Genomic DNA, 21,363 nt, shown 5'->3' with positions numbered 1-21,363 from the left:
TTGTGGCTCCACTTCTCAGCAAGGATCATGTAACGAATGTTGAGGCTTGTTTTCTTTCAATGTATTAATATTTTTCTGTACTTTGCATTTTTCTCTAAGAAGAAAATTAGGGTTCATTTGGAATGGTGGTTTTTTTTGTTTTTTGTTTTTTTAATGAAGGGGTAGTAAGAGGTTCTAAATAGGAGAACTGAAGTTGTGTTGAAAAATGTACGTGGTATTTTTAGTATTTTTTTCTGCCTTTTTTTCTGGTTATAAAAGCAGTGGGGGGGAAAAATCCTTGAACATTACCCACTCCACTGAAAGGCAAACACGGTCAACATTTTGGTCTTTTTCCTTGTAACTCATTTTCCCTTTTTCTTGCAGGCGAGTAAGATTGTGCTGCACACACAGTTTTATATCCTGCTGTTTTATTTCTTTTTAAATTTTGTAATACAAGCACTCTTTCCTCTCATCGAAAGGCTTCATGAGCGTACATTTCAAACAGTTGCATCAAATGGTTATTACCAACCGTTCAGTCCCTATATAGTTTTCCTAGTCCCTATTGATTTTGAGGCTGTGTCCATTTTTTTTATATGATAAATAATTCTGCATTGAACATCTTTGTGTATGAAACATTCCACCTCTGTAGGTTGAAAACAGCGGTGAGACAAGTGATGAAGTTTTTGAAGCATCGGGTGCTTCTCTGACTCCTGCCATCAGTCATCAGCCTTGACTTCTGCTCCTGGGGCTCTAAGAAGAGCCTCTCTTTCCGTTTATCTAGAGCAATTCTTTTCCTCCTTGTCTCCCACAGCCTCACTCACCATATTCCCATAAAATTCCTAATGTCCAGTTTGTAGCTAGGGGTAAAAATATTCCCTCCCGTTTTCCTTTCTTCCCTGACTTTATGGTTTAAACCTCTAGGGAGTAGTTTTAAATTCCACGGGATTTTAAAAATCCCCTCTTCTGGCCACCCAATGGTGTAGTCAGCAATTTCTACTCAGTTTTTGAATAGTTGTTAAGATCTAAATTCAAATCCTTAATCTGCCTCTTATCAGCTGAGCAACCTTGGGCAACTCAGTATCATTCTCGAAGGCTCTGCTGGTTTATGCCAGGGGATGATCATAGGAGCTGCTTACATGGCTTGCTGTGAGAACTTAATGCCATGTCATACATGTAAGGAACAGCGCGTGTGCTGGTATTATTATTCTCTGAGGGTTTTGACACTGGGTCCCTACAGAGGAGTATGCGAGGCACCCTTCACACACTAGATTTTCATGACAAAATGGCACCGTGAAATGCCAGATCTGGAAGAGTTGATTGAGATGGAGTCCATCCTCCTTGTTTCATTGATGGGGAAACAGAGGCCCGAGGAGGGGAAGGGTCTTGACCGAGGTCACCTGGATGGTTGTAAGATATGTAGCAGAGCTTCTCCCACAGTCAGGGGGCTAGGAGGACTGATGACTTCAGAATCCAGATGGAGCCTTTCCACCAATCCTGCTGGATGCACCCTTTGATATCCAGAGCTCAGGCAGGCCCAGTGTGGGGATCAGCTGATCTCCCAGATTCCCTCCCATTGCCTCTCAAGCTCCTAGATCAATCCCAGAGTAGGTGGGAAGCTTGTGGGATATTAAAAACACTACATAGTCTCTTCTGCACTATGCAGGCGATCTTCCGTGACACCTCTCTCCCTCTCCCTTCCTCCCTCCACAGTCCTCTTGGGCCAGTTGGCTAGTCATACCTTCTCCCCTGGCACTGCAGCTGAAGGCGCCTGCCAACCTGTGGGTTTCTTTTCTGTGTGGCTCACCATCTGGAGTGCCCACCTGGCCTCCTTGTGGGGTGTGTGTATGTGCGTGCGTGTGCGTGCATGCAGGCACCCGTGTCCCAGGGCCGGGGTATTGTGTCCCCTCTCTGTGCTTGAATGGCTGCATGCACAAGGGCAAGAGAACAGAGCACAGAAGACAGTGCCCAGAAGTCATCCTGGCAGGATGAATGAATAATTCATATTGTATCTGCTGCTTTCCAGGGCTTCCTGAAATAGCTGTTTTAATTGCTTACTTGTTTCACTGCTGACTTCAATTCGGCTGTCTTCAGCGCAGCACACTTTGGTGTTTAATGTTGACTTGCAGGTAGGGCTTTCCCTTCAGGGAATGACACATTCTATTTATTTTCTTCTTTAAAAAGAAAGGATGGGAGAAAAATAGGCCCTTAAAGACAGTCCTGTTTCCTCAGAGGTGAAAACCATTCCCTTTTCAACTCCTGTGCAGAGAGCCTTTGTAGTCAGTTACTCTAGGCCTTGGTGATCTTGGAAAATAAGGAAGTAGCAGTGAGAGGGGCAGACAAGGTGAGCTTCTGGACTAGATCCGTCTGCACCCTGTGATGCAATTCGTGAACACTTGGGTGTCTGCAGCATTTCAGATTCTAAGACGCAGCCAGGTTGTGCTGACTTGTGCTTTCCTAGAGCAGCCAGCTGCAGTGTTGAGGAAAGATATCAGGAAGGCCCTACCTGCCTGGGTTGCCCACCTAGGCAACCCAGGAAACCACCCTGACCCTGATGCCCATAGTGGTGGTTGGGGGGGGGGAGTGAGGGAGGACAGTGTCCTGTCCTTCTAGGACTTTGGCAGGTCACCTCTAGTGTGAAATGCATGGCCCAGCTTTGAAAAGGCTTCTTCCAGTGGTTCTGGTGGAAAGGCCTAGAGAAGAGGGCTGATTGGAAGCCAGGTTTTTGGAGCCCCTGATAAATACATACAGTGGCAGCAAGAGGTAGCAAGATACGGAGGGCCTGGGCTGATGGAGGTCGTGTGGGTTACAGCACAAGTTGACAGGTGTCTATCTGAAGACACAAATGACATCAGAAGACCCCTGATGGTTGGAGAGATGGTTCCCCTGGGCTTTGTGGTCTAGTCCTGCACCTGCAGAACCAAGGTCCTATAGAGCCTGTAGTCCAAGGACTGCCAACTGCCCCTGCCCCTGCCCCAGGCCCCAACCCTCAACCCTGCTTGTCCTTCCATCTGCAAATGGATGCAAAGGGAAGGGGGCTGTTTAATGTGAAATAAACCAGAAAGAAACTGATCCTCACTGAGGGCCTTCTACATACACAGCAGCCAAGTGGTTGAGAACCTGAGTTCCCAGATCAGATCCAAAAGCTGGCTCTGTGCTCACTGGCTGTGGGACCTCAGATAAGACACTGTTCTGGACAGGAGCTCAGCAAACACTAGCAAGGGGCTGATACAGCCTATCTATAGGGCTATGCTCAGGGAGAGGCTGAGTCACCATGACCAGGACCTGCAGAGTAGGATGGGGAGGCTGAAAGCTTTGATAGAGAAGGAGAAGCATTTCTTGAACACAAGGTTGGCTACCACTTTTTATTTAGAGTCCCTGCAGTTATGAGGTTGGGGATGCTATTATACACCAGTGGGACCTAGGCATGGTGCCAGGACCAGCAATATCAGCATCCCCAGGTAGCTTGTTACAAATGCAAATTCTCAGCTCCACCCAGAATCAGAAACCTATTGAATCAGAAAGTATGGGGATGAGTTGTGGCTGTCTGTGAGTTCTCAAGGCCTCCAGAGGATTCTGATGCAGCTCAAGGTTGAGAACCACTGCTGTGTACAATAAGGAGATTCCAGGAAGGGTTCTCATAGAATAAATGAATATGGGCATGGGAAACAGGGGGCAGGTCAGGAAATCTGGGTCACTGGGAGGATCCCCTCCATTGTGGCCATGTGACCTTGGGCAAGTACTGGAGACAGTCTTAGAAACTCAGTACTGAAAAGTCCCTTAGCAATCACTGTGTCATCTTTTCATGGTGGGGATGGGGAAATAGTGGCCCAGAATGGGAGAGGGACTTGGCCACCCACAGTCACTCAGTGGCAGAGCTGGGAATTGAGGCCAGTTGGATTTACCTCTCAACTGGCCAAGTGTTTCTGGGTGTGTCAGGTCCCCTCTCTATGCCTCAGTTTGCACATCTGGAAAATGGAGCTGATAAGAGTACTTATAAGATTACTTTAAGCAAATTAAGATTCTGGTACATCGAATATGGGGTTTTTATTTTTTTCTTGACAACTTTTTTTGAGAAATTGATTATTAAAACACACTAAATTGTATGTATTTAACAAGTGTAGCTGGATGAGTTTTGACATACATATGTACATCTGTGAACTTAGATTTCTTTCAACTCACATACTGCTTTTATTCATTAAAAAAAAAAAAAAAAACAACTCCAACTAGATAAACAAAATAAAGCTCCGGTGTTCCTAAAACATCTTCCTATTCAAAAGGAATCCAATTCCTTTTGGTGTCTGTGCTTTGAATAGCATCCTTGTTGCCCTCAAAGTGTTGGTGATACAGCCTTGGTTAAAGGACCCACAGGGGAATTCAGAGACTTTCCAGCGTGGCCATCAGGTAGAGTTAGCTTACTTACTTTGCACTCCTGCTTGGGGAATGTTGCTAAACAGGTCGGTTCACTGCCTCCTCAACCCTTCCCCACAACCATTTGGCTCCTAGGGGTTAAAAGTGCTTCACTGTTGTCTTTAGGATTTCTTTTATTTTTTTAAAATATTTTTTTTTTAAGATTTTATTTATTTGACAGAGAGAAATTACAAGAGAGGCAGGCAGAGAGAGAGGAAGGGAAGCAGGCTCTCCGCTGAGCAGAGAGCCTGACACGGGACTCGATCCCAGGACCCTGAGATCATGACCTGAGCCGAAGGCAGCGGCTTAACCCACTGAGCCACCCAGGCGCCCCTAGGATTTCATCCCAAGCCAGGACACCTTTTTTTTTTTTTTTTTTTTGACAGACAGAGATCACAGGTAGGCAGAGAGGCAGCCAGAGAGAGAGGAAGGGAAGCAGGCTTCCTGCTGAGCAGAGAGCCCCATGTGGGGCTCAATCCCAGGAACCCTTCCTGGGATCGAGCCCCCAGGAACCCGAGATCATGACCTGAGCTGAAGGCAGAGGCTTTAACCCACTGAGCCAAAGCCAGGACACCTTTGATGTCTATACACGGGAAGGGAAATCTCCATCAGGACTGCAGGCTGGCTCACAGTGTTGTAAGATGTCTGTAAGCATGGTGACACACAGCCCCACTTCCGGGATGTTAAACCACATTTTAAATGTGCTGCTTAGGATCACTGGAAAATAGTCTGTGGACGGGAGCCTGAGTAGTGTCAGGTACTTTGTACAACCTCAACAAAGTTTAGCATTGTTTATTATTATTATTATTACTGTTATTACTGTAACATACCATAACCAATGCTGCGCAGTATTGGTTTCTCTGTTGGTTAAATGAAGGTGGCAGTACCTGACTCACAGAAAAGTTGTAGGGATAAAGGAAATGATTTCTCTTACGTAGAGTATATGGTCCAGTGCCTCATCCTTAATTGGCCTTCAGCAAAAGACATTTTCATTATCGTTTCATTGCAACCTCCCAATGCTCTTGACCTTTGGGATGGGCGGCCCAATAGTAGATTAATAAAGGCTAAAACTGTAAAGGGGGCCTTAGAGATACCATATTCCAGCTCCCTTGTTTGGAAATGGGAAGCCCAGAGAGGGTAGGAAGTCCACAAGCATGGCTATTCTAATGACAACATCAATATTCAAACCCAGATATCGTCACTCCCCTTCCAGTGCTCTAGGCTGTGCTGTCATGGAAGGGGCCACAGGTCAGACAGGATCCCAGAGAAGCCTTCATGGCCAGTTCCTTCTAGGAGGACTAGCTCCTCAGGCCTGCATGAGTAGGGTGAGGGTCAGAGCTCAAGGAATAGAGAAATGGTCAGATTCCAGGGAAGGGTGGGCTATGGCCTCTGCTCTTCGAGCTGGAGGTTTCTGGACAGCCCAGCACCTGGAAAGACCACTTGGCAACCTAGCTCCTGGGACTGGAAGGAGTAAAAACTGGGAGTTGAGTGCCCTCAAGATCCTGACTACAGAAGGGAGCTCTGCATTCGTACCTGGCATTATATGCCAAGTGCTGTATTGAGTCATTCCCATGTACTAATTCATTTAGTCTCTGCAAGAACCCTGCAAGGCAGATTTTCTTGACTGCTTTATACCTATGAGGAAACTCGGGCTCAGAGCTGGGGAAAGAATGGACTAAGATTGCACAGCTAAGAAGGATGAAACTGGCCCTTTTATAGGGCACAGACTGCCTTAGCCTAGCTCTCAATTCAGGAATGAGGATGAAGGTGGGCGGAGCTGGATGCAGGACAAACATGCATACCAGGTGCCCTGTTCTGTTGGGGTGTTGGGCTTTCAGGAGATTACTCTCCGATGAGGAAATGGGCCAAAGGAAGGGCCCTTTTCTCAGCCTTGCTCTCCATGAGTGGGAGCTTCATAGTTTCGTTCAGGTTCTTGTCCAATGGTCATTCTCCTTTCAGTATCATAAGGACAGTTAGCCCAGAAAATACTGTCAGTACCTATATCTTGCAGGATGTTCAAATACTCACTGTGTTTCATGTAGAGCCAAACTCAGCACCAGGTTGGCTTGATCTCTTGGTGTCATGAGTGTGATGCAGGCCTGGGGTTGATTCTAGATTTTATTCTCAGCCCTGTCACTGGATTCTTGCATGGCTCTGAGCAAGTCTTTTCTCTCTGTGCCTCGGTTTTCTTAGCAGTAGAACAAGGGTGTTGGTTTGTCAGATTCCAAATCCCCTGCTCAGTTTTATCATTTCTTAATACCTCCACATCAGAGGCCTCATTTGGACAGCATGCATTCCGAAGTTGTGTTTTGTGCATTATCTCATTCAATTCTCAAACAACACTGTGAAGCAGGTCTGAAAAGTACCTGCCTAAAAGGGTTGTTACTAGGGTCAAGTAAGTTAATATCCACAAAGTGCTTGGAAAAGTTCTTGGCATGTGGTAAGTATTTAATAAATGTATTTTTTCCCCTGTTTTTCAAATTTGAAAACTGAACTACAGAGAGTTTAAATGACTTGCCCAAGGTCACACAGCTCAAAAAATGGCAGAGCCTGGATTCAAACCCAGGAGTCTAGCTCCAGAACCCTGTGTTCTTAACTACTACTCTATACTGCCTTTAGGTAAGAAAAAAGTTGGAGTAACATGTTATAGAGCAAGGGTACTGTGTGCAACAGGAGTGTGGCTCACCACAGGCATGCTAATTCTCTTTTAAACACAGTGCTGTCGGGGCATCTGGTGGCTCAGTGGGTTAAAGCCTCTGCCTTCAGCTCAGGTCATGATCTCAGGGTTCTGGGATCGAGCCCCACATCGGGCTCTCTGCTCGGCGGGGAGCCTGCTTCCTCCTCTCTCTCTCTGCCTGCCTCTCTATCTACTTGTGAACTCTGTTTGTCAAATAAATAATAAAATCTTAAAAAAAAAAAACAAAACACACACACAGCTCTGTAATAGGCAAACAGGCTACTGCAGAATGTGGGCTGAATTTGGCCTTCCGCTAGTCAGTTGGCCATGCTACTCTAATGCACAATCTGGTTCTCAGAACAGTAACCTTAAATCCCAGCAAGTGATAGGTAGAGGAGTAGCAGCACGGATTCACCCCTGTCCATGAGCTGAAAGAAGTTGTGGAATGGATAGACACAGAGACCTGGGAATGGAAGCCGAGGAGGGGGCTGACCCAAGAACTCAGTGAGGGCAGAGTAAAGACAGGATTTAGGAGGGGAAGTGAGCCACCCATGTGTATTTTGGGAAAGGAGCAGCCTAAAAAGGAGAGGGAAGCATGGAGAACAGTCTGGAACCTTCCCTCTGGTTTGCTCCCTCCTCTTTTCCCCATAAAAGAATTCCAGGAGTAGGAGTGACCAGGCCAAGAAAGCTTCCGGATAAACCAGCTCGACCAAAGTAGGGAAGCAGAGAGGTCTGGGGGTAAAAACACCAGGATGTTGAGATCGGTATTTTTGAGAGTGGAGGGAGGGAGGGAAGTGTTCTCTTAAGAATGAGAGTTTAGAAGTCCCTAGTGTAAACATCTCCTCCAGAGAGCAGATCATGAGAGCCAAACCTACTCCAGCTGCCATTTCCCAACTCCTGGTTTAATTTCCAAAAAGGGAGCATGTATGCGGTCCCAGCCTCTGGAGTACAGTGCAGGGTATATTGGTGCTTAACCTGGACACTTATTTTGCCTCCGTTTCCCCATCATGGAAATAAAGATAGAAAACCCAGCTCATAATACCAGCTAATGTTGGTTGATCCCTGTGCGCCATGGGCTCAGCACAGCTGATTTGAACATCCCCGCTTTTCAGACAAAGAAGCAAATTGGGGCAGGTTAGGGTTTGCCCAAGGCCAAAGAAGTGACTGTGTCTGCATGGGGTTGCAGGTGGCTGACTCTAGAGCCTGGGAGTTTTAACCACCATGGGACATCTGTTGGGGTGAAGGGTGCTGCTGCCGAGGGTCACAGACATATCTGATGCCTGAGATGGAAGAGGGGCATGATTCTCACGGTGCACCAAACACAAGGCCTCCCCACAAATCTCATTAACAACCCACATCTACTCAGGGCTCGGTCAACGCCAGGCCCTGCTTGGAGCACTCTATATGGGTTATCTCCTTTAATCCCCACCACGCCCTATGAGATTGGGACTTCTAAGTTTCACAGAGAAGGACACTCCTCCTAAAGAGGTTATGTAACACTCCTCTGATTGTGGAAGAGGCACGGCACGGGATCCCGAGCCTTTGTGGGTAGCAGCTAGTCTGCCTCCCTAGCAACTGTGAAGCCGACCACCATCTTCTTCCTTCCTGCCTGGACGCCTTCCTCCTCCACCTTTCCTGACTATGCTGTTGCCTAACTCTTTCCGGTCTTCCAACCCCTGGGCCTTTTCACGTCTGAACGGCTAACTTAGCAGCTTATCAACCATCCCTACATCCTCTAATTAATTGCTTGTGGTCCACAGCCCCAGGTAGCATGGCTACCTCATACACCGTCACCAGATGCCATGGTGATGGGTCACTGCCTGTTTTAAGGGTGAACCTTGGCTCCCCGGCCAGACCCACTGCTCTTGAAGGCAGAAATAAGGCTTATTCAAATCTCAGAGCCCCCCGGTGTCTAGTGTGGGACTAGGCTGTTGTGTCCCTGCAGTCAATGTTTGTTGCTTGGAGGACTACCGGAAGTGGGGGAGAGAGAAGGAAAGCAGAGGGTGAGGCAGGGAGCTTCTCTAGGTCTCCTTCTGCAGCCTAGCTTAGAGGTGGCACTGACAAGGGAAGCCCGCCCTCTGCGTCCCTGTGCCTCCACCCCATCACTTACAACAGAAAGATATGTTAGGTGGCTTTTCCCCCCTCAAACTTACCAACATCATCCCACCCCAACTGGCCCTTGCCATTGCTTCCCCCCAGGGGAAGACCCCCCAGGGGGTCTCTGCTCAAAGATCACCTTCTGCTAGAGGCTTCCTCTGACACTCCCTCCCTTCCTCTCCCCACCCCCATGACCCTTGATCCCACCACCCCTGTGGCATTTTTCTGCACAGCATGAATCTCTGCCATGAGGGACTTCGGCAGCTTGCTTCCTGGTTGGGGTGTGTCTCCCAACCAGAATGTGAGGGCAGGTCCCTGTCTGTCTGGTTCACTTCTGCCGTTGGCGTTGATGAAGGTTCAGCTGGGTTTGGTGTGCCCCGTCCTCCTCACAAACTCTGAGATGGTTGCTTTTTTCCACACACCTGCCCCCCATGTCCCCGGTTGTGAGAGAGGTCTGAATAAAGGTGTTTAAACACAACTGACTTAAAAGAAGGGAGGACTTCCAATATGGCACTTTCTCGCTGCCCACGCCAGCCTTCAGTATGCCAAAGGTGAAGGGGACATGCGGCCCTGTTCTGCAGCAGCCTGGAGGTGAGGCTGCTGAGGGAGGTCGGAGTTGTGCAATGGAAGCTATGGGAACTATGCATGGGAAACACCCCCAGGCGGAGGAGCCTGCCACCCCTGCTTCTTGTGCCTGGCTGGGAGGAGAGGTTCAGCTGAAAGTTTGGACAGTTCTTGGCTTGCAGCCTGGAGGGCCCTTTAGAAAGTGATCCCGCCCAGCTGTCCTTCGAAGAGAGCTCACTCCCGGGGCCAGCATCCTGCTGGACAGCGATAAAGAGGTTGCTGTGGGAAGCATTCGGATCGCTGGGGAAGCAGTAGGAACATGAAAGATAGGTTACTCGTTCCTCCATCCCCAGGGAATCACCACCCAGTGTTAGACTTGGCAAGAGGTCTTCCGTTCCTTCTCTGAGCTGCCTTGCTCAGAAAGGATGCAGCATCTGAATACCGAATACCGGCCCTGGCGATCTGGGAACCTCTGCCACAGACCATAGGAAAGTGACATGACGCCGCGGCAGGAGGGCAGGGAGTCTGTGTTCCCGGACAGGTGGGCCGGTGCGGTCCCTGTAGTGTGCTCCCCATAGGGTGCTCCTGGCAGAGCCTACCTGTCTCCAAGGTGACACATCTGGGCCATTTCTCCAGGAGGGCCTGTTGTGAAACATTCAGGAATGTTTGTATTCCTTCAGAGATTTGTAATTAAGAAGAGGCAGAACTAGTTTTCTCTTGGCCCTCTTCCTTCCCTCCCGCTTGCCTCTCCAGCATTCGGGCCATTTTGATCTCATGACTGGGGTTTTCGGTAGCCCAGGATAGGGAGGCTGGAGACCACTCCAAAACTTGAAATGGGGTGAATCGCTTCACTGGTGGTGGGGGCTGGGAGTTCCAGGCAAGCCCCCAAGTCCAGGCCACATCTGAAAGTGGACATCTCTTCCCAGCCCACATTCTTGGCACTTGCCCAAGGGGAAACATTGTAGGCCAGAGAAGCACCCACCGTTTCCCAGAGGGCACTGGTTTAAACAGACGGTTCTCTCTGGCAGGAAGAGTGAATGTCTGCACGTGCATATATACGTGTGTGTGTGTGTGTGTGTGTGTGTGTGTGTGTTTAAATCTTTGTGCAACTAAAAACACTTCTCTTCATCCTGATTCTCTGAATGACACATTGCTGCACACTGAATAATTCATCTCCCTCTTGGCATTTGTTCCAGAGAGAATCTTGCTGTCCAGATTTCTTGTAAGTTGCATAGTCTTCCCATAGAAGCGTTTTCTCTTTCCCATGGAAGAGCTCTGGGAGCTAGGCTCTCAGCCCTCTGGCTTTTCCCCCAAGGTTGCCTCAGAGGGGAACCCTGAATATCAAACCAGAGGCCTCCTCCTCCTCAGGCCCTCTCCTTCCGACGCCGGGTCCTCTTGACTCACTCTTCTCTACCCCGATGGGCACACTGTCTGTGTTCACTGCGTGTGGAAGTCGGCATCTCAGTGGGGTGGTCTCAAGGCAGTCACATTACTGAACCTTGTAGCTGATGTTCATCTCACTTCTGACTTCTCCGTGTCGAAGGCCGGAACCATCAGCGGAATTCAGAGTTTTCTGGAAAAGTGATGCATTTTGGTGTTTCAGATCTGCCCATCTCCAGTCCCCCTCCCCACTGAGAGAGTTCAGTGAATTACTGGCATTGGTGACTTGGGTGACTTTGAAACATTTGATTGTTTTTTTGTCAAGTAGCTCTGCGTGATCCAAGTGTATTGAACATCTTTGTATCAGACACAGATGACCGAAGGTGCAAATATGCGAAAGCTCCAGGACCCTTTGCCTACAGACTAGCCTCTGTCATTACCTGTATCTGTGGCATAGTGTACTCTGTGCTCCAGGTTGCTGTGAGACTCACTTGGTCTTGTTCATTCGTGTTCATGAAGCGGTTTGGGAATCAAGTTAGTAGGGCTTTAGGGGATCCATCTGGGGTTTACTAACTGTGTGGTACTGGGCATGTTTTCTCATTTGTAAAATGGAATAAGAGTGCCTGCTACCCGGAGAGAGAGAACATGATATATATAACTTGCTTTCTAGGCCTAGATTTAGCCATTATTAAATATTTTAATTACACTGATATATGAACATTACAGAGAAATTAGTAAAAACAATTACATTAGAAACTGTGTACCGAGATGACATTTTAATGTACATCTTTCCAGTTTCCCTTCTTTATGTGCTGCTGAAGCAAGCACCCAGTTTCTCTTCTACACACACACACACACACACACAGATTTGTAGGCAAAATATACAATAACAGTATCCTGTAGATTTTCTCTTTCAACAGTGTTGTTTTTCTCATAATATATTGAGATCATCCTCTCATATTAGCAACATATAGAACAATACATCATTATTTTTCATTCCTATATATTCATTATCATAGTCACCCTTTCCACAAATATTTATTGAGCACCTGTTGTGGGGGACGCAGGGATCTCTTGCTTAGAGGCACCATTGGATGAAACCACTTAATTGATCCCCAGGGAAGAATTATGAAAGGTGCTGATCCAGGGGAATCTGCCAGAAGGGGCGTATCTTCTTGGTTTTCTGGGTTACAGACAGTATATATAATAAGATTCATATCTCTGTGGGGGTGCCTGGGTGGCTCAGTCAGTTAAGCACCTGCCTTCAGTTCAGGTCATGATCCCTGGGATCAAGCCCTGCATTGGGCTCCCTGCTTAGCGGGGAGCCTGCTTCTCCCTCTCTCTTGGCTGCTCCCACTGCTTGTGCTCTCTCTGTCAAATAAAGAAGTAAAATCTTTTAAAAGAGAGAGAGAGAGAATTCATATCTGTGCAGCCAGCCTGGCAGGCAGAGGTTTCAGGGCAGAGAGCAGGGAGAGAAATGAGCCAGAAAGGGAGGTCTGACAGGTGCATTCCTGCTCCCTCCCAGATCTTTCTGTCCTCAGTAATACAGTGACTCCCTGTGGAAGGGTATGCCTGTGTGTGGAGTTTTCAGAGACTCTTTCAGAGATTTGCTGTATAAAACGATGTTGGATGAGATTAGATTCCTGGTGGTCACTGATCTTCATTCTCCATAAGGAAGAGGAAACAAACCACCTGGTGAGGTTTGAGGACGGGGAGGCACTGTGGCACGTGGCCTTTAGTTTCCGAAGTCTGCGCAGGGCATGGGGGTGGTCGCGTGGGCTGGAGACAGCTTTGCAGGAACTTTATCCAGACTGGCACAGGTGTGCCTGAATGAAGAGCATTCTTCGCGGAGGGAAGTCCTCATCCCCTGTGTGTCTTCTCCATTTTCCCCCCTTTGACTGTACAGTGGCTTACGATTTTCCACAGGACTTGGGAGGTACGCTGACAATGTCAGCTTTCGAGAGAACCGTTTAGCTCACAACAGGAGCTCTGGAGATGGATTCAAAGTCCCAGATTTGTCACTGACTTGGAGAATGTTATTTTGTCTTTTTCAACCTCAGTTTCCCCTTCTGGGAAATGGAGATAACACTAGTGTTTTCTGAGCACTGATACCTACCAGGAGCTGTGCTACATGCTCCTAAAACATGACATTCTTTAACCTAACCAACACCCTGGACAGTTGCTACTGTTATCCCCACTTCTCAGACAAAGATACTGAGACTCAGCGGCACCTGGGTGGCTCCTTCGGTTAAGTGTCTGACTCTTGAATTTAGCTCAGGTTCTGGTCGTGAGATCAAACCGTGCGTGGGGCTCTACACTCAGCAGGGAGTCTGCTTCTCTTTCTCTTCCTCTGCCCCTCTCCCCTGACCTCAGTCACATTCTGTCTCTCTCTCTCTCTCTCCCCCAAATAAATAAATCTTTAAAAAGGAAAGGGGGGGGGGTGTGGTGCACCTGGATGGCTCAGTCAGTTAGGCATCCAACTCTAGATTTCGGCTTATGCATGATCTCAGGGTCATGGGATCAAGCCCCGCATCAGGCTCTGCACTCAGCATGGAGCCTGCTTGAGGTTCTCTTTCCCTTTCCCTCTGCCCCATCCCCCCAACCTCTCTAAAAAACAAACAAACAAACAAAAAACAAAAAACTGAAGCTCAAAGAGATTAAGTTGCCAAACCCACACACCACCCTAAGGGATGCTTACTGAATCCTTACTCTATGGAGCAGAGTCTGTTTCATATCCTAGTTCCCTCTGGTCTCATCCTCATCGTCTCCCACGATACAACAGTAAATTACTGACTAACGGAAGCTTTTGGATTCTCATTTATTCAGTCAGGAGGTACTTTTTGCAGCCTACCTGACTTGGATATATGGTGGCACATGAACTTACCGCCTCCTGTCCACAGGGGCCCTTCAGTGTTTCTTTCTCCCCTCATATATTTTTCTTTAAGTCTGACTTGGAGTGGGTATAGAAAAGGAGATTGCACAGTATAAGAGAGAGGGTAGTTTCCTGAGGCCTGGAGGGAAGGTCTTCATCAGAATTCCGAGACCCCATCCAGTCCTTTCTCCTCCTCTCCTGTTGTACCTCAGCTTGCCACTCTATCCAAAGAGTGATGAAACAGAGCCTTCTGGTCCTCCAGGATTGGGAGGGGGTGGGAACACACAGGAGAGGGAGAACATCTGAATATGTATTTTAAGCAGAGTCCGCAATGGGAGAAACCAAAGGCTTTCCGGAGGGGCCGCTCAGGCCCACAGGCTGTATATCTAGGTTGGTGGCTTCCTGCACTGGCTGAAATGTTTGACCAATGACTTGTGCTCTTTTCCAGTCGTCACAGCCCTTAGTTCATTTCGTTGGATGATTTGTCTTCTCACTTAGCCATGAAGTGGGTGATTACCACCACCGCCCACCAAAATGGGGCCTTAGAGGGTGGTTATTACTAAAAAGATTGGTTTGGCCTGGATTGTTTAGGGAAGGACAGTGGTGGGTGTAGGCATTTGGGAACCTGCTCAGGAGGAAAATAAATACTTCTTTTGGCCAAATTCATAGGGATCGGACATCTGGTGTTCTAGATGCTGCTGTAAGCCAGCTTTCCAGAGGGCAAGTGGGCATGACAAACATGGGATAGACCCCGAATGAAGAATGGGGGTGGGGTGGGCAGGTGAGTTGCAGATGAAGGAGCTAGAGAGGGCTGGAGTCAGAGTCCAGAAACAAGACTTGACGTTTGAACCCTTTTCCTTAAACCCCCCAGAGACCCAGCAACAGAGGCCCAAAGAAGGAAGATGACTTGGTCAAATCATTTCCAAATTAGTGGCAAAGCTGAGACTAGAATGCAGATTCTCCGCCTCCCTCCTGGGTGATCTAATCCTGCTGCTGCAGCCATGCAGTCACCTTCCTGGGACAACAGGGGCCATGGGGACAGCAGAGCCAGGGCCAGGGCGAAGTCCGTGGCTCTGTTGGGCCAGCCCAGAGGAGCAGGGAGTCTGACAGAAGCAGTGAGTTGCAGGGCCTTGGGGACTGTGGGCTTATGGAGTCTGTTTCTCCTCTCCCTTGCCAGGTACACCAAACCGCTCACCTTTGCTGACTGCATTAGTGATGAGTTGCCGCTAGGATGGGAAGAGGCGTATGACCCGCAGGTTGGAGATTACTTCATAGACCACAATACCAGTAAGTTCCTGGCCAGCCTCCCTTCCCCTTCGTGCACCCCATCCCTCTACCTCTACACCCACCCCCCTCCCCGAGTCTGAAAGAGCTGCCGGCAAAGGCTCTTGAAGCCAGATTGTGTTTTGTTTTATATGGAGTTAGATAGAGATGTCGATGTGGATATAGATAGATAATGTATGCTCGTACAAAATAACCATTTAGAAGGGTTTTAAATAGAATCTAAAACTCTCCCCCCTCGCAACCCAGCTCCCCAATTTTGCAGAAGCAGCCACTGCTAATAATTTCTTGTGTGTCATTCCGGAAATGTTCCAATTGTATGTTTACATGTACATGCATCTATTCTTTCGTTTTTGTTTTTTTAAATATATTTCAATTTTTGGTGCCTACAATTTTTTTTTTCCATGTGAGGCAGATGTGTCATTGTCATTGCTAAGCCATTTTGGAGCCAGAGCCCCAGCATGTCCCCAGCAGCATGCGCACGCCTGTCTCTGTAGTGGGTAGGCATCAGTGTGTATCTCTGGCCCATCATACTGGTCAGCCCACCCTCACTTTGTGCCCATGATCCAATATCCTGATCCAGAGTACACATTCCTAGTGTCTCTGTCTCTGGGACTGTGCTGGAGGGATAGATTGAGAAAGGGACAGGCATATTGTCTGGCAGGTAGGGGAACTCAGGTCATGGTCCCCCAGCCAGGGAGAGTTGTTGTGTATTTGGGCTTCATCGTGTCCCCTGAAATCTGCTGCCCCATTTGTCCAAGGCCTGTCTCACTCTCAACTTCTGAAGTGTAGGATTCCCTTTGTCCTTTCAGGCCAGAGGAAAATGGGCTGAAATGGGATGTGCCTGGCCAAGCCTGAAGGCTGAGAATAGGGTAGGAAATGCTAATAGCCCCTGTTCACTGAACATACATCCTGTGCCTTGTCTTGTGTTCAGCGAGGCACCAGATAGGCATCATCTCGTTTCATCCTCCCAGCTCCCCTGTGGGGTGTTAGGATGAATATCCCCATCTTAGACATAGAACTTAGAAGTCGTAACTGGCTGCTTAACACTCAGAGCGAAAATGCGGTACAGCTGGGATTTGAACTAGTACTAGGGAGCCAAGTTGTGCCTCCCCATTCATTTCCTCCTCGGGTTTCCACTAGCACCCAGCCGGGCTCTGTTGTGCCGCTCATCACTCGGCAGTATGACCATTTGCCTGTTATAAAGCAGGGCAGTATCTCATTCATTGCTCCATTCCCAGGCCTGTGTTTGGTAAGGCACATAGTAGGTGTGCACTTGACTTTTGTTAAATAGCAAAGGGCATACGTGCATGAATTCATGACTGAGTGGATGAATGAGCCGACTTCATTGAAGAGTTTCTGAGGGACAGCTAATGGCATTAATTGCTTTTTGGGGGGTAGCAGAGGTTTTTATTAGCACTCATGATTGCATGCTGGATAATGAGAAGTAAATATGCCTAATTGAGTGTGTACGGGGAATGAGGTTAATGTTTGGAGGGCTGCACAGTATGCTGGGTTAAACACTGATGTACAGGGATGCTAACCAGTTCTCTCCTTGTGTCTAATTGCTGAGTTCATCCCCCTCGTTAAAATCTGATGGCGAGAGCGGGATTTTACAGTGCTTCTGGGAATTGCAGGAGAAATAGGAGGGAGGAAGGAGTAGCAGGCACCAGCAGAATTTATTCTTGAGAGGATGAGGGCAGAAATGGGGTGTATGGGCAGGTGAGTAAATGGGGGCCACCATAAGAAGAATTCTGCCTGAGAGTTTTACCAGCTCTCAGGCTAGCAGGTGCCTTTTGCTTTGAACTTGTTCTCCTTGGAGGGAGGACACCACCTCTGCAGAAGGAGCCAGGGGCGGAGGTGGTGTGACTGTGACCCTCCAGGAGGCCCAAGCATTCAGAGCCGTGGACTTGGGCCAGTCCTCCATGTGTGTATTGTTCATGGACGGAAATTACCTTCTTGAGTTAGAGACCCAATAGAATTGAACAATTTAAATCTACTATCCAACGTTCATTCATTCAGCAAATATTCACTGACCACCTCTCGTGTTTCATGCACTGTTCTCACAACTTGGGATACATGAAGAGTTGCAAAATGGCAATGATTCTTGCTCTTAGCTGAAACCCAAGAGTTGGAAGCTCAATGGACTGCACCACGCAGGGGCCCCCATATTTGTCATTTTTAATGCATCAAATAGATGGAGTGATACATGTTAACACATAAAACAAATGCACCATAATTGCCCTCGTTGCTGACCTTTTGTGTTATTTCCATTTATTTGTTATAAATAAATAAAACTGAAGGGAGAATCCTTATTCATACCGCTTCTCTCCTTTGTGATAATTTCCTTTATATTTCCAAATATAGGGTCACTAAGTGAAAGGTCATGAAAATTTTTGAGACTTCTGGTCCATATCCTAGGTTGATAAGTATTTCCAGAAAATTGTAGCAGTTTGTATTGCCACAGGCAGCAAGGGTACTGTTTTCCTCATACCTTAATCAGTATGGGGCTATTTTCATTTCTTTATTTTTTGATAAATTCTTCATAGGTTGAAACTGTTACTTCCCTGCTTTTCATTTGCATAGTAACAAGGTTGGGCATTCTCCAGATGTTCAGCTGTTTTTAAGATGACTGTTAAAGCCCTTGGAGAATACAGTAGTGTTAGCCATGTGGGTGGGTGTGTGGTGTGTGTAGAAAGTGGGTGTGTGGTGTGTGGAGGAGGTGGGGGGTGGAATGCAGAGTTCGGGAGTGTGGAGAACATGTAGAATGTGTTTGTAGGTTGAGGTTGGGAGCATGAGGGAGGATAGAGAAGGGGTTCTCAATCATGGTTTCACTCAGTCGGCTAAACGTTTGTTGGCAGTATCTGCCTTTTGGGGAGAAAGAGGATGGGGAATGCTGTTTTATGTAGCCAACTTTGTAACCTGCTGAGTGATGAAACTGGGTCCATGTATAGCTTCAATAAAAAGGAAAACTGAAAGGTAGCTAGACAAGGTGATGTGAAAGATCCTGCCCAAGTATAAAGGTATCTGGGTGTGATGGGCTTAGGGAAGGGGAGTATGAGCGGAAGAGGCTGGGCCTGGGAGGACCCCCTCAGAGTAAGACTAATTCAGGACTAATTTAGGACTAACAGCTGTTAACACAATTCCATAGAACCCCCTGGGCGCTTTTGAAAAGCCCAGTGTTCTAAAGGATAGTTTTTTCAACAGTTGCTGGTACAACTGGCCCACATGGAAAAAAGTACACCTCCACTTCTGTCCCTACCTCACACCATACATAAAAATAAACTCAAAATGACCATAGACCCAAACATAAAAGGGAGAGCTAGAAAAGATCTAAAAGAAAGCGTAGGAGAAAAATTTTCAAGATTTGAAGGTAAGCAAAGATTTTTTTTTTTGGACAAGACCCAAAAAACACTAACTATAAATGGAGCTTCATCGAATTTAAATCTGCATTGTTAAGACACCATTAAGAAACTGCAGATAAGAAAGATTAAGAAAGACAAACTGCAGATAAGGAAAAAATATTTACAACACTTAAACCTGACACAGGACCCATATCAAGAATATATAAAGAACTCTTCCATCTTACAACTCAATAGTAAGAAGCCCAGCAACCCAATTAAAAATATAAGCAAGAGATTTTAAAAAGACACTTCACTGAAGACATACAAATGGCCAATAAACACATAAAAGTATGCTTTCAGCACCAGTCCTTAGAGCAACGCAAATTAAAGACTACAGGGAAATACCACTCATACCCACTGTAATGGCTAGAATGAAAAAGATGAACAGTGCCAGTAGTTGGTGAGGATGTGGAGGAACTGGAACTCTAATACATTAGTGGTGAGAATGTCGATCAGAACCAACATTGTGGGGAATAATTTGCCAGTTTCTTATAAAATTCAGTATATACTTGCCATACAACCCAGCAATTCCACTGCTGGATAGTTTTACCTGGGGGAGATGCAAACAGATGCCCATATAAAGACTTGTGCATGTATGTTCATTAAAGCTATTCATAATAATCCACAACTAGAGGGATGCCTGGATGGCTCAGTCATTTAAGCATCTGCCCCTTGATTTTGGCTCAGGTCATGAACTCGGGGCTCTGGGATCAAGCCCTGAGCATCAGGCCCCATGCTCAGTGGGGAGTCTACTTGAGAATTCTTTGTCTCCCTCTCCTCTGCCCGCTCCTGCTCGTGTGTGTGTGCTTTCCTTCTCTCTCTCTTTCAAATAAATAAATCTATTTTTTAAAATCCCAAACTAGAGGGGTGCCTGGGTGGCTCAGAGGGTTGGGCCTCTGCCTTTAGCTCAGGTCATGATCCCAGGGTCCTGGGTTCAAGCCCCGCATCGGGCTCTCTGCTCAGCAGGGAGCCTGCTTCTCCCACCCTGCCTGCCTGCTTGTGATCTTTCTCTCTCTCTCTCTCTCTCTCTCTCTCTCTCTGTTAAATAAATAAATAAATAAAATCTTTTTTTAAAAAAAAGAACAAATAAATAATAAAATTCCCAAACTAGAAACAACTTAAAAGTTTATCAAAAAGTGAATTATGGGGGCACCTGGGTGGCTCAGTAGGTTAAGCCTCTGCCTTCGGCTCAGGTCATGATCTCAGGGTCCTGGGATCGAGCCCCACATCTGGCTCTCTGCTCAGCAGGGAGCCTGCTTCCCCCTCTCTCTCTGCCTGCCTGTCTGCCTCCTTGTGATTTCTCTCTCTCTGTCAAATAAATAAACAAAACCTTTAAAAAAAAAAGTGAATTATGATAAGTTCACACAATAGAATATTATTCAGTGAGGCTCCTGGATGGCTCAGTCGGTTAAGCATCTGCCTTCAGGTCATGATCTCAGGGTCTTGGGATCTAGCCCCACATCAGGGCTCCCTGCTCAGCAGGGAGCCTGCTTCTCCCTCTCTTCCCTGCTTGTGCTCTCTGTCGCTATCTCTGTCTCTCTCTCTCAAATAAATAAAATCTTAAAAAAATATATTTATTCAGCAATACCAAGAAACAGGTCAGTGATAAAAACAACATAAATGAGGGGCACCTGGGTGGCTCAGTCGTTAGGCATCTGCCCTTGGCTTGGGTCACGATCCCACGGTCCTCAGAGCCCCACATCAGGCTCCCTGCTTGGCATGATGCCGGCTTCTCCCTCTCCCATTCCCCCTGCTTGTGTTCCCTGTCTCGCTGTCTCTCTCTGTCAAAAAAATAAATAAAATCTTTTAAAAAAACGAACAAACCATAAATGAGTCTCAAAAGCCTTAGACTGAACATGAGAAGCAAGGCCCAAGGAGCACACGCTGTGTGCGTCCATTGATACTAAGTTCTAAACAGGCAGAAGAGGAGGGAGGAAATGGGTGGGGGGCTACTGGGAAAAAGAGTACAGGGATTGTTAGGGCAAAGGGGATGTTTTACACATTGACTCAAGCAGTGGTTTATGATGTACACACGTTTGTCAAAACATTGAACTATATACGCTTCAAATGCCTGCACTTCATTGTATTTAAATTATGGCTTAGTAAAGTTGATTGAAACAATCTACTGATGCCCTCTTCATACTGTAGACCAATTAAATGGAAATCTCTGGGGTAATCCCGGTATGCAGCCAGGTTGAAACCAGTATTCTGATGTGGGGTTGTGTGTTGTTTGTCTGTGTGTGCATTCATCTATCTGTGTTGGTTTCTACTGCAAGAGAGCCTTGGCCACCAAAAATGGTAGCCAAGCCAGCCTTCAGTGGAGGCTCTCCTGTTCATTTGTATTCTAAGGAGTAGAGCCTCGGCCATAGGGCGGGCACTGGAGGGAGGGTTCATCCGGGGGCCCCTAGCTGGTTGTCCAGGGCCCAGCGTTTCAGCGAGCGCTCTGGTGGGTGATCCCCGCTGGAGCTCAGTATCACACCAGCCAGCCTTGCCTGCTGGCCTCAGAGACCACTCAGCCCATCTGTGCTGGCACCTCGTAGAGAGTGGTTTTCACCTTTGGTGACACATTGGAATTATTTGACAAGCTTTGCAAATCGCTGTTGACTCATTCCCACCCCCCAGAGATTCTGATCTAAAACCTGGGCATCTGGAGTGTTAATATATCACGGAATGATTCTCATGTCGCAGTCAGGGCTTCTCAG

General features: G+C 47.3%; 1 protein-coding gene across 2 annotated transcripts in view; it reads left to right on the top strand.

The window, feature by feature from the left end:
- WWC1 (WW and C2 domain containing 1) overlaps positions 1–21,363 on the top strand; it is a 149,807-nt gene that overhangs the window by 56,156 nt on the left and 72,288 nt on the right. For both annotated transcript variants that reach the window (XM_045999085.1, XM_045999084.1), the window contains exon 2: positions 15,154–15,263. In XM_045999085.1, the coding sequence (XP_045855041.1) occupies positions 15,154–15,263 (110 nt within the window). The remainder of the gene's footprint in view (positions 1–15,153; positions 15,264–21,363) is intronic.

Source organism: Meles meles, chromosome 3 (assembly GCF_922984935.1).
Source record: "Meles meles chromosome 3, mMelMel3.1 paternal haplotype, whole genome shotgun sequence".
Classification (NCBI taxonomy): Eukaryota; Metazoa; Chordata; class Mammalia; order Carnivora; family Mustelidae; genus Meles; species Meles meles.
The sequence above is the reverse complement of the archived record's forward strand: the minus strand, read 5'-3'. Positions and strand labels throughout refer to the sequence as shown.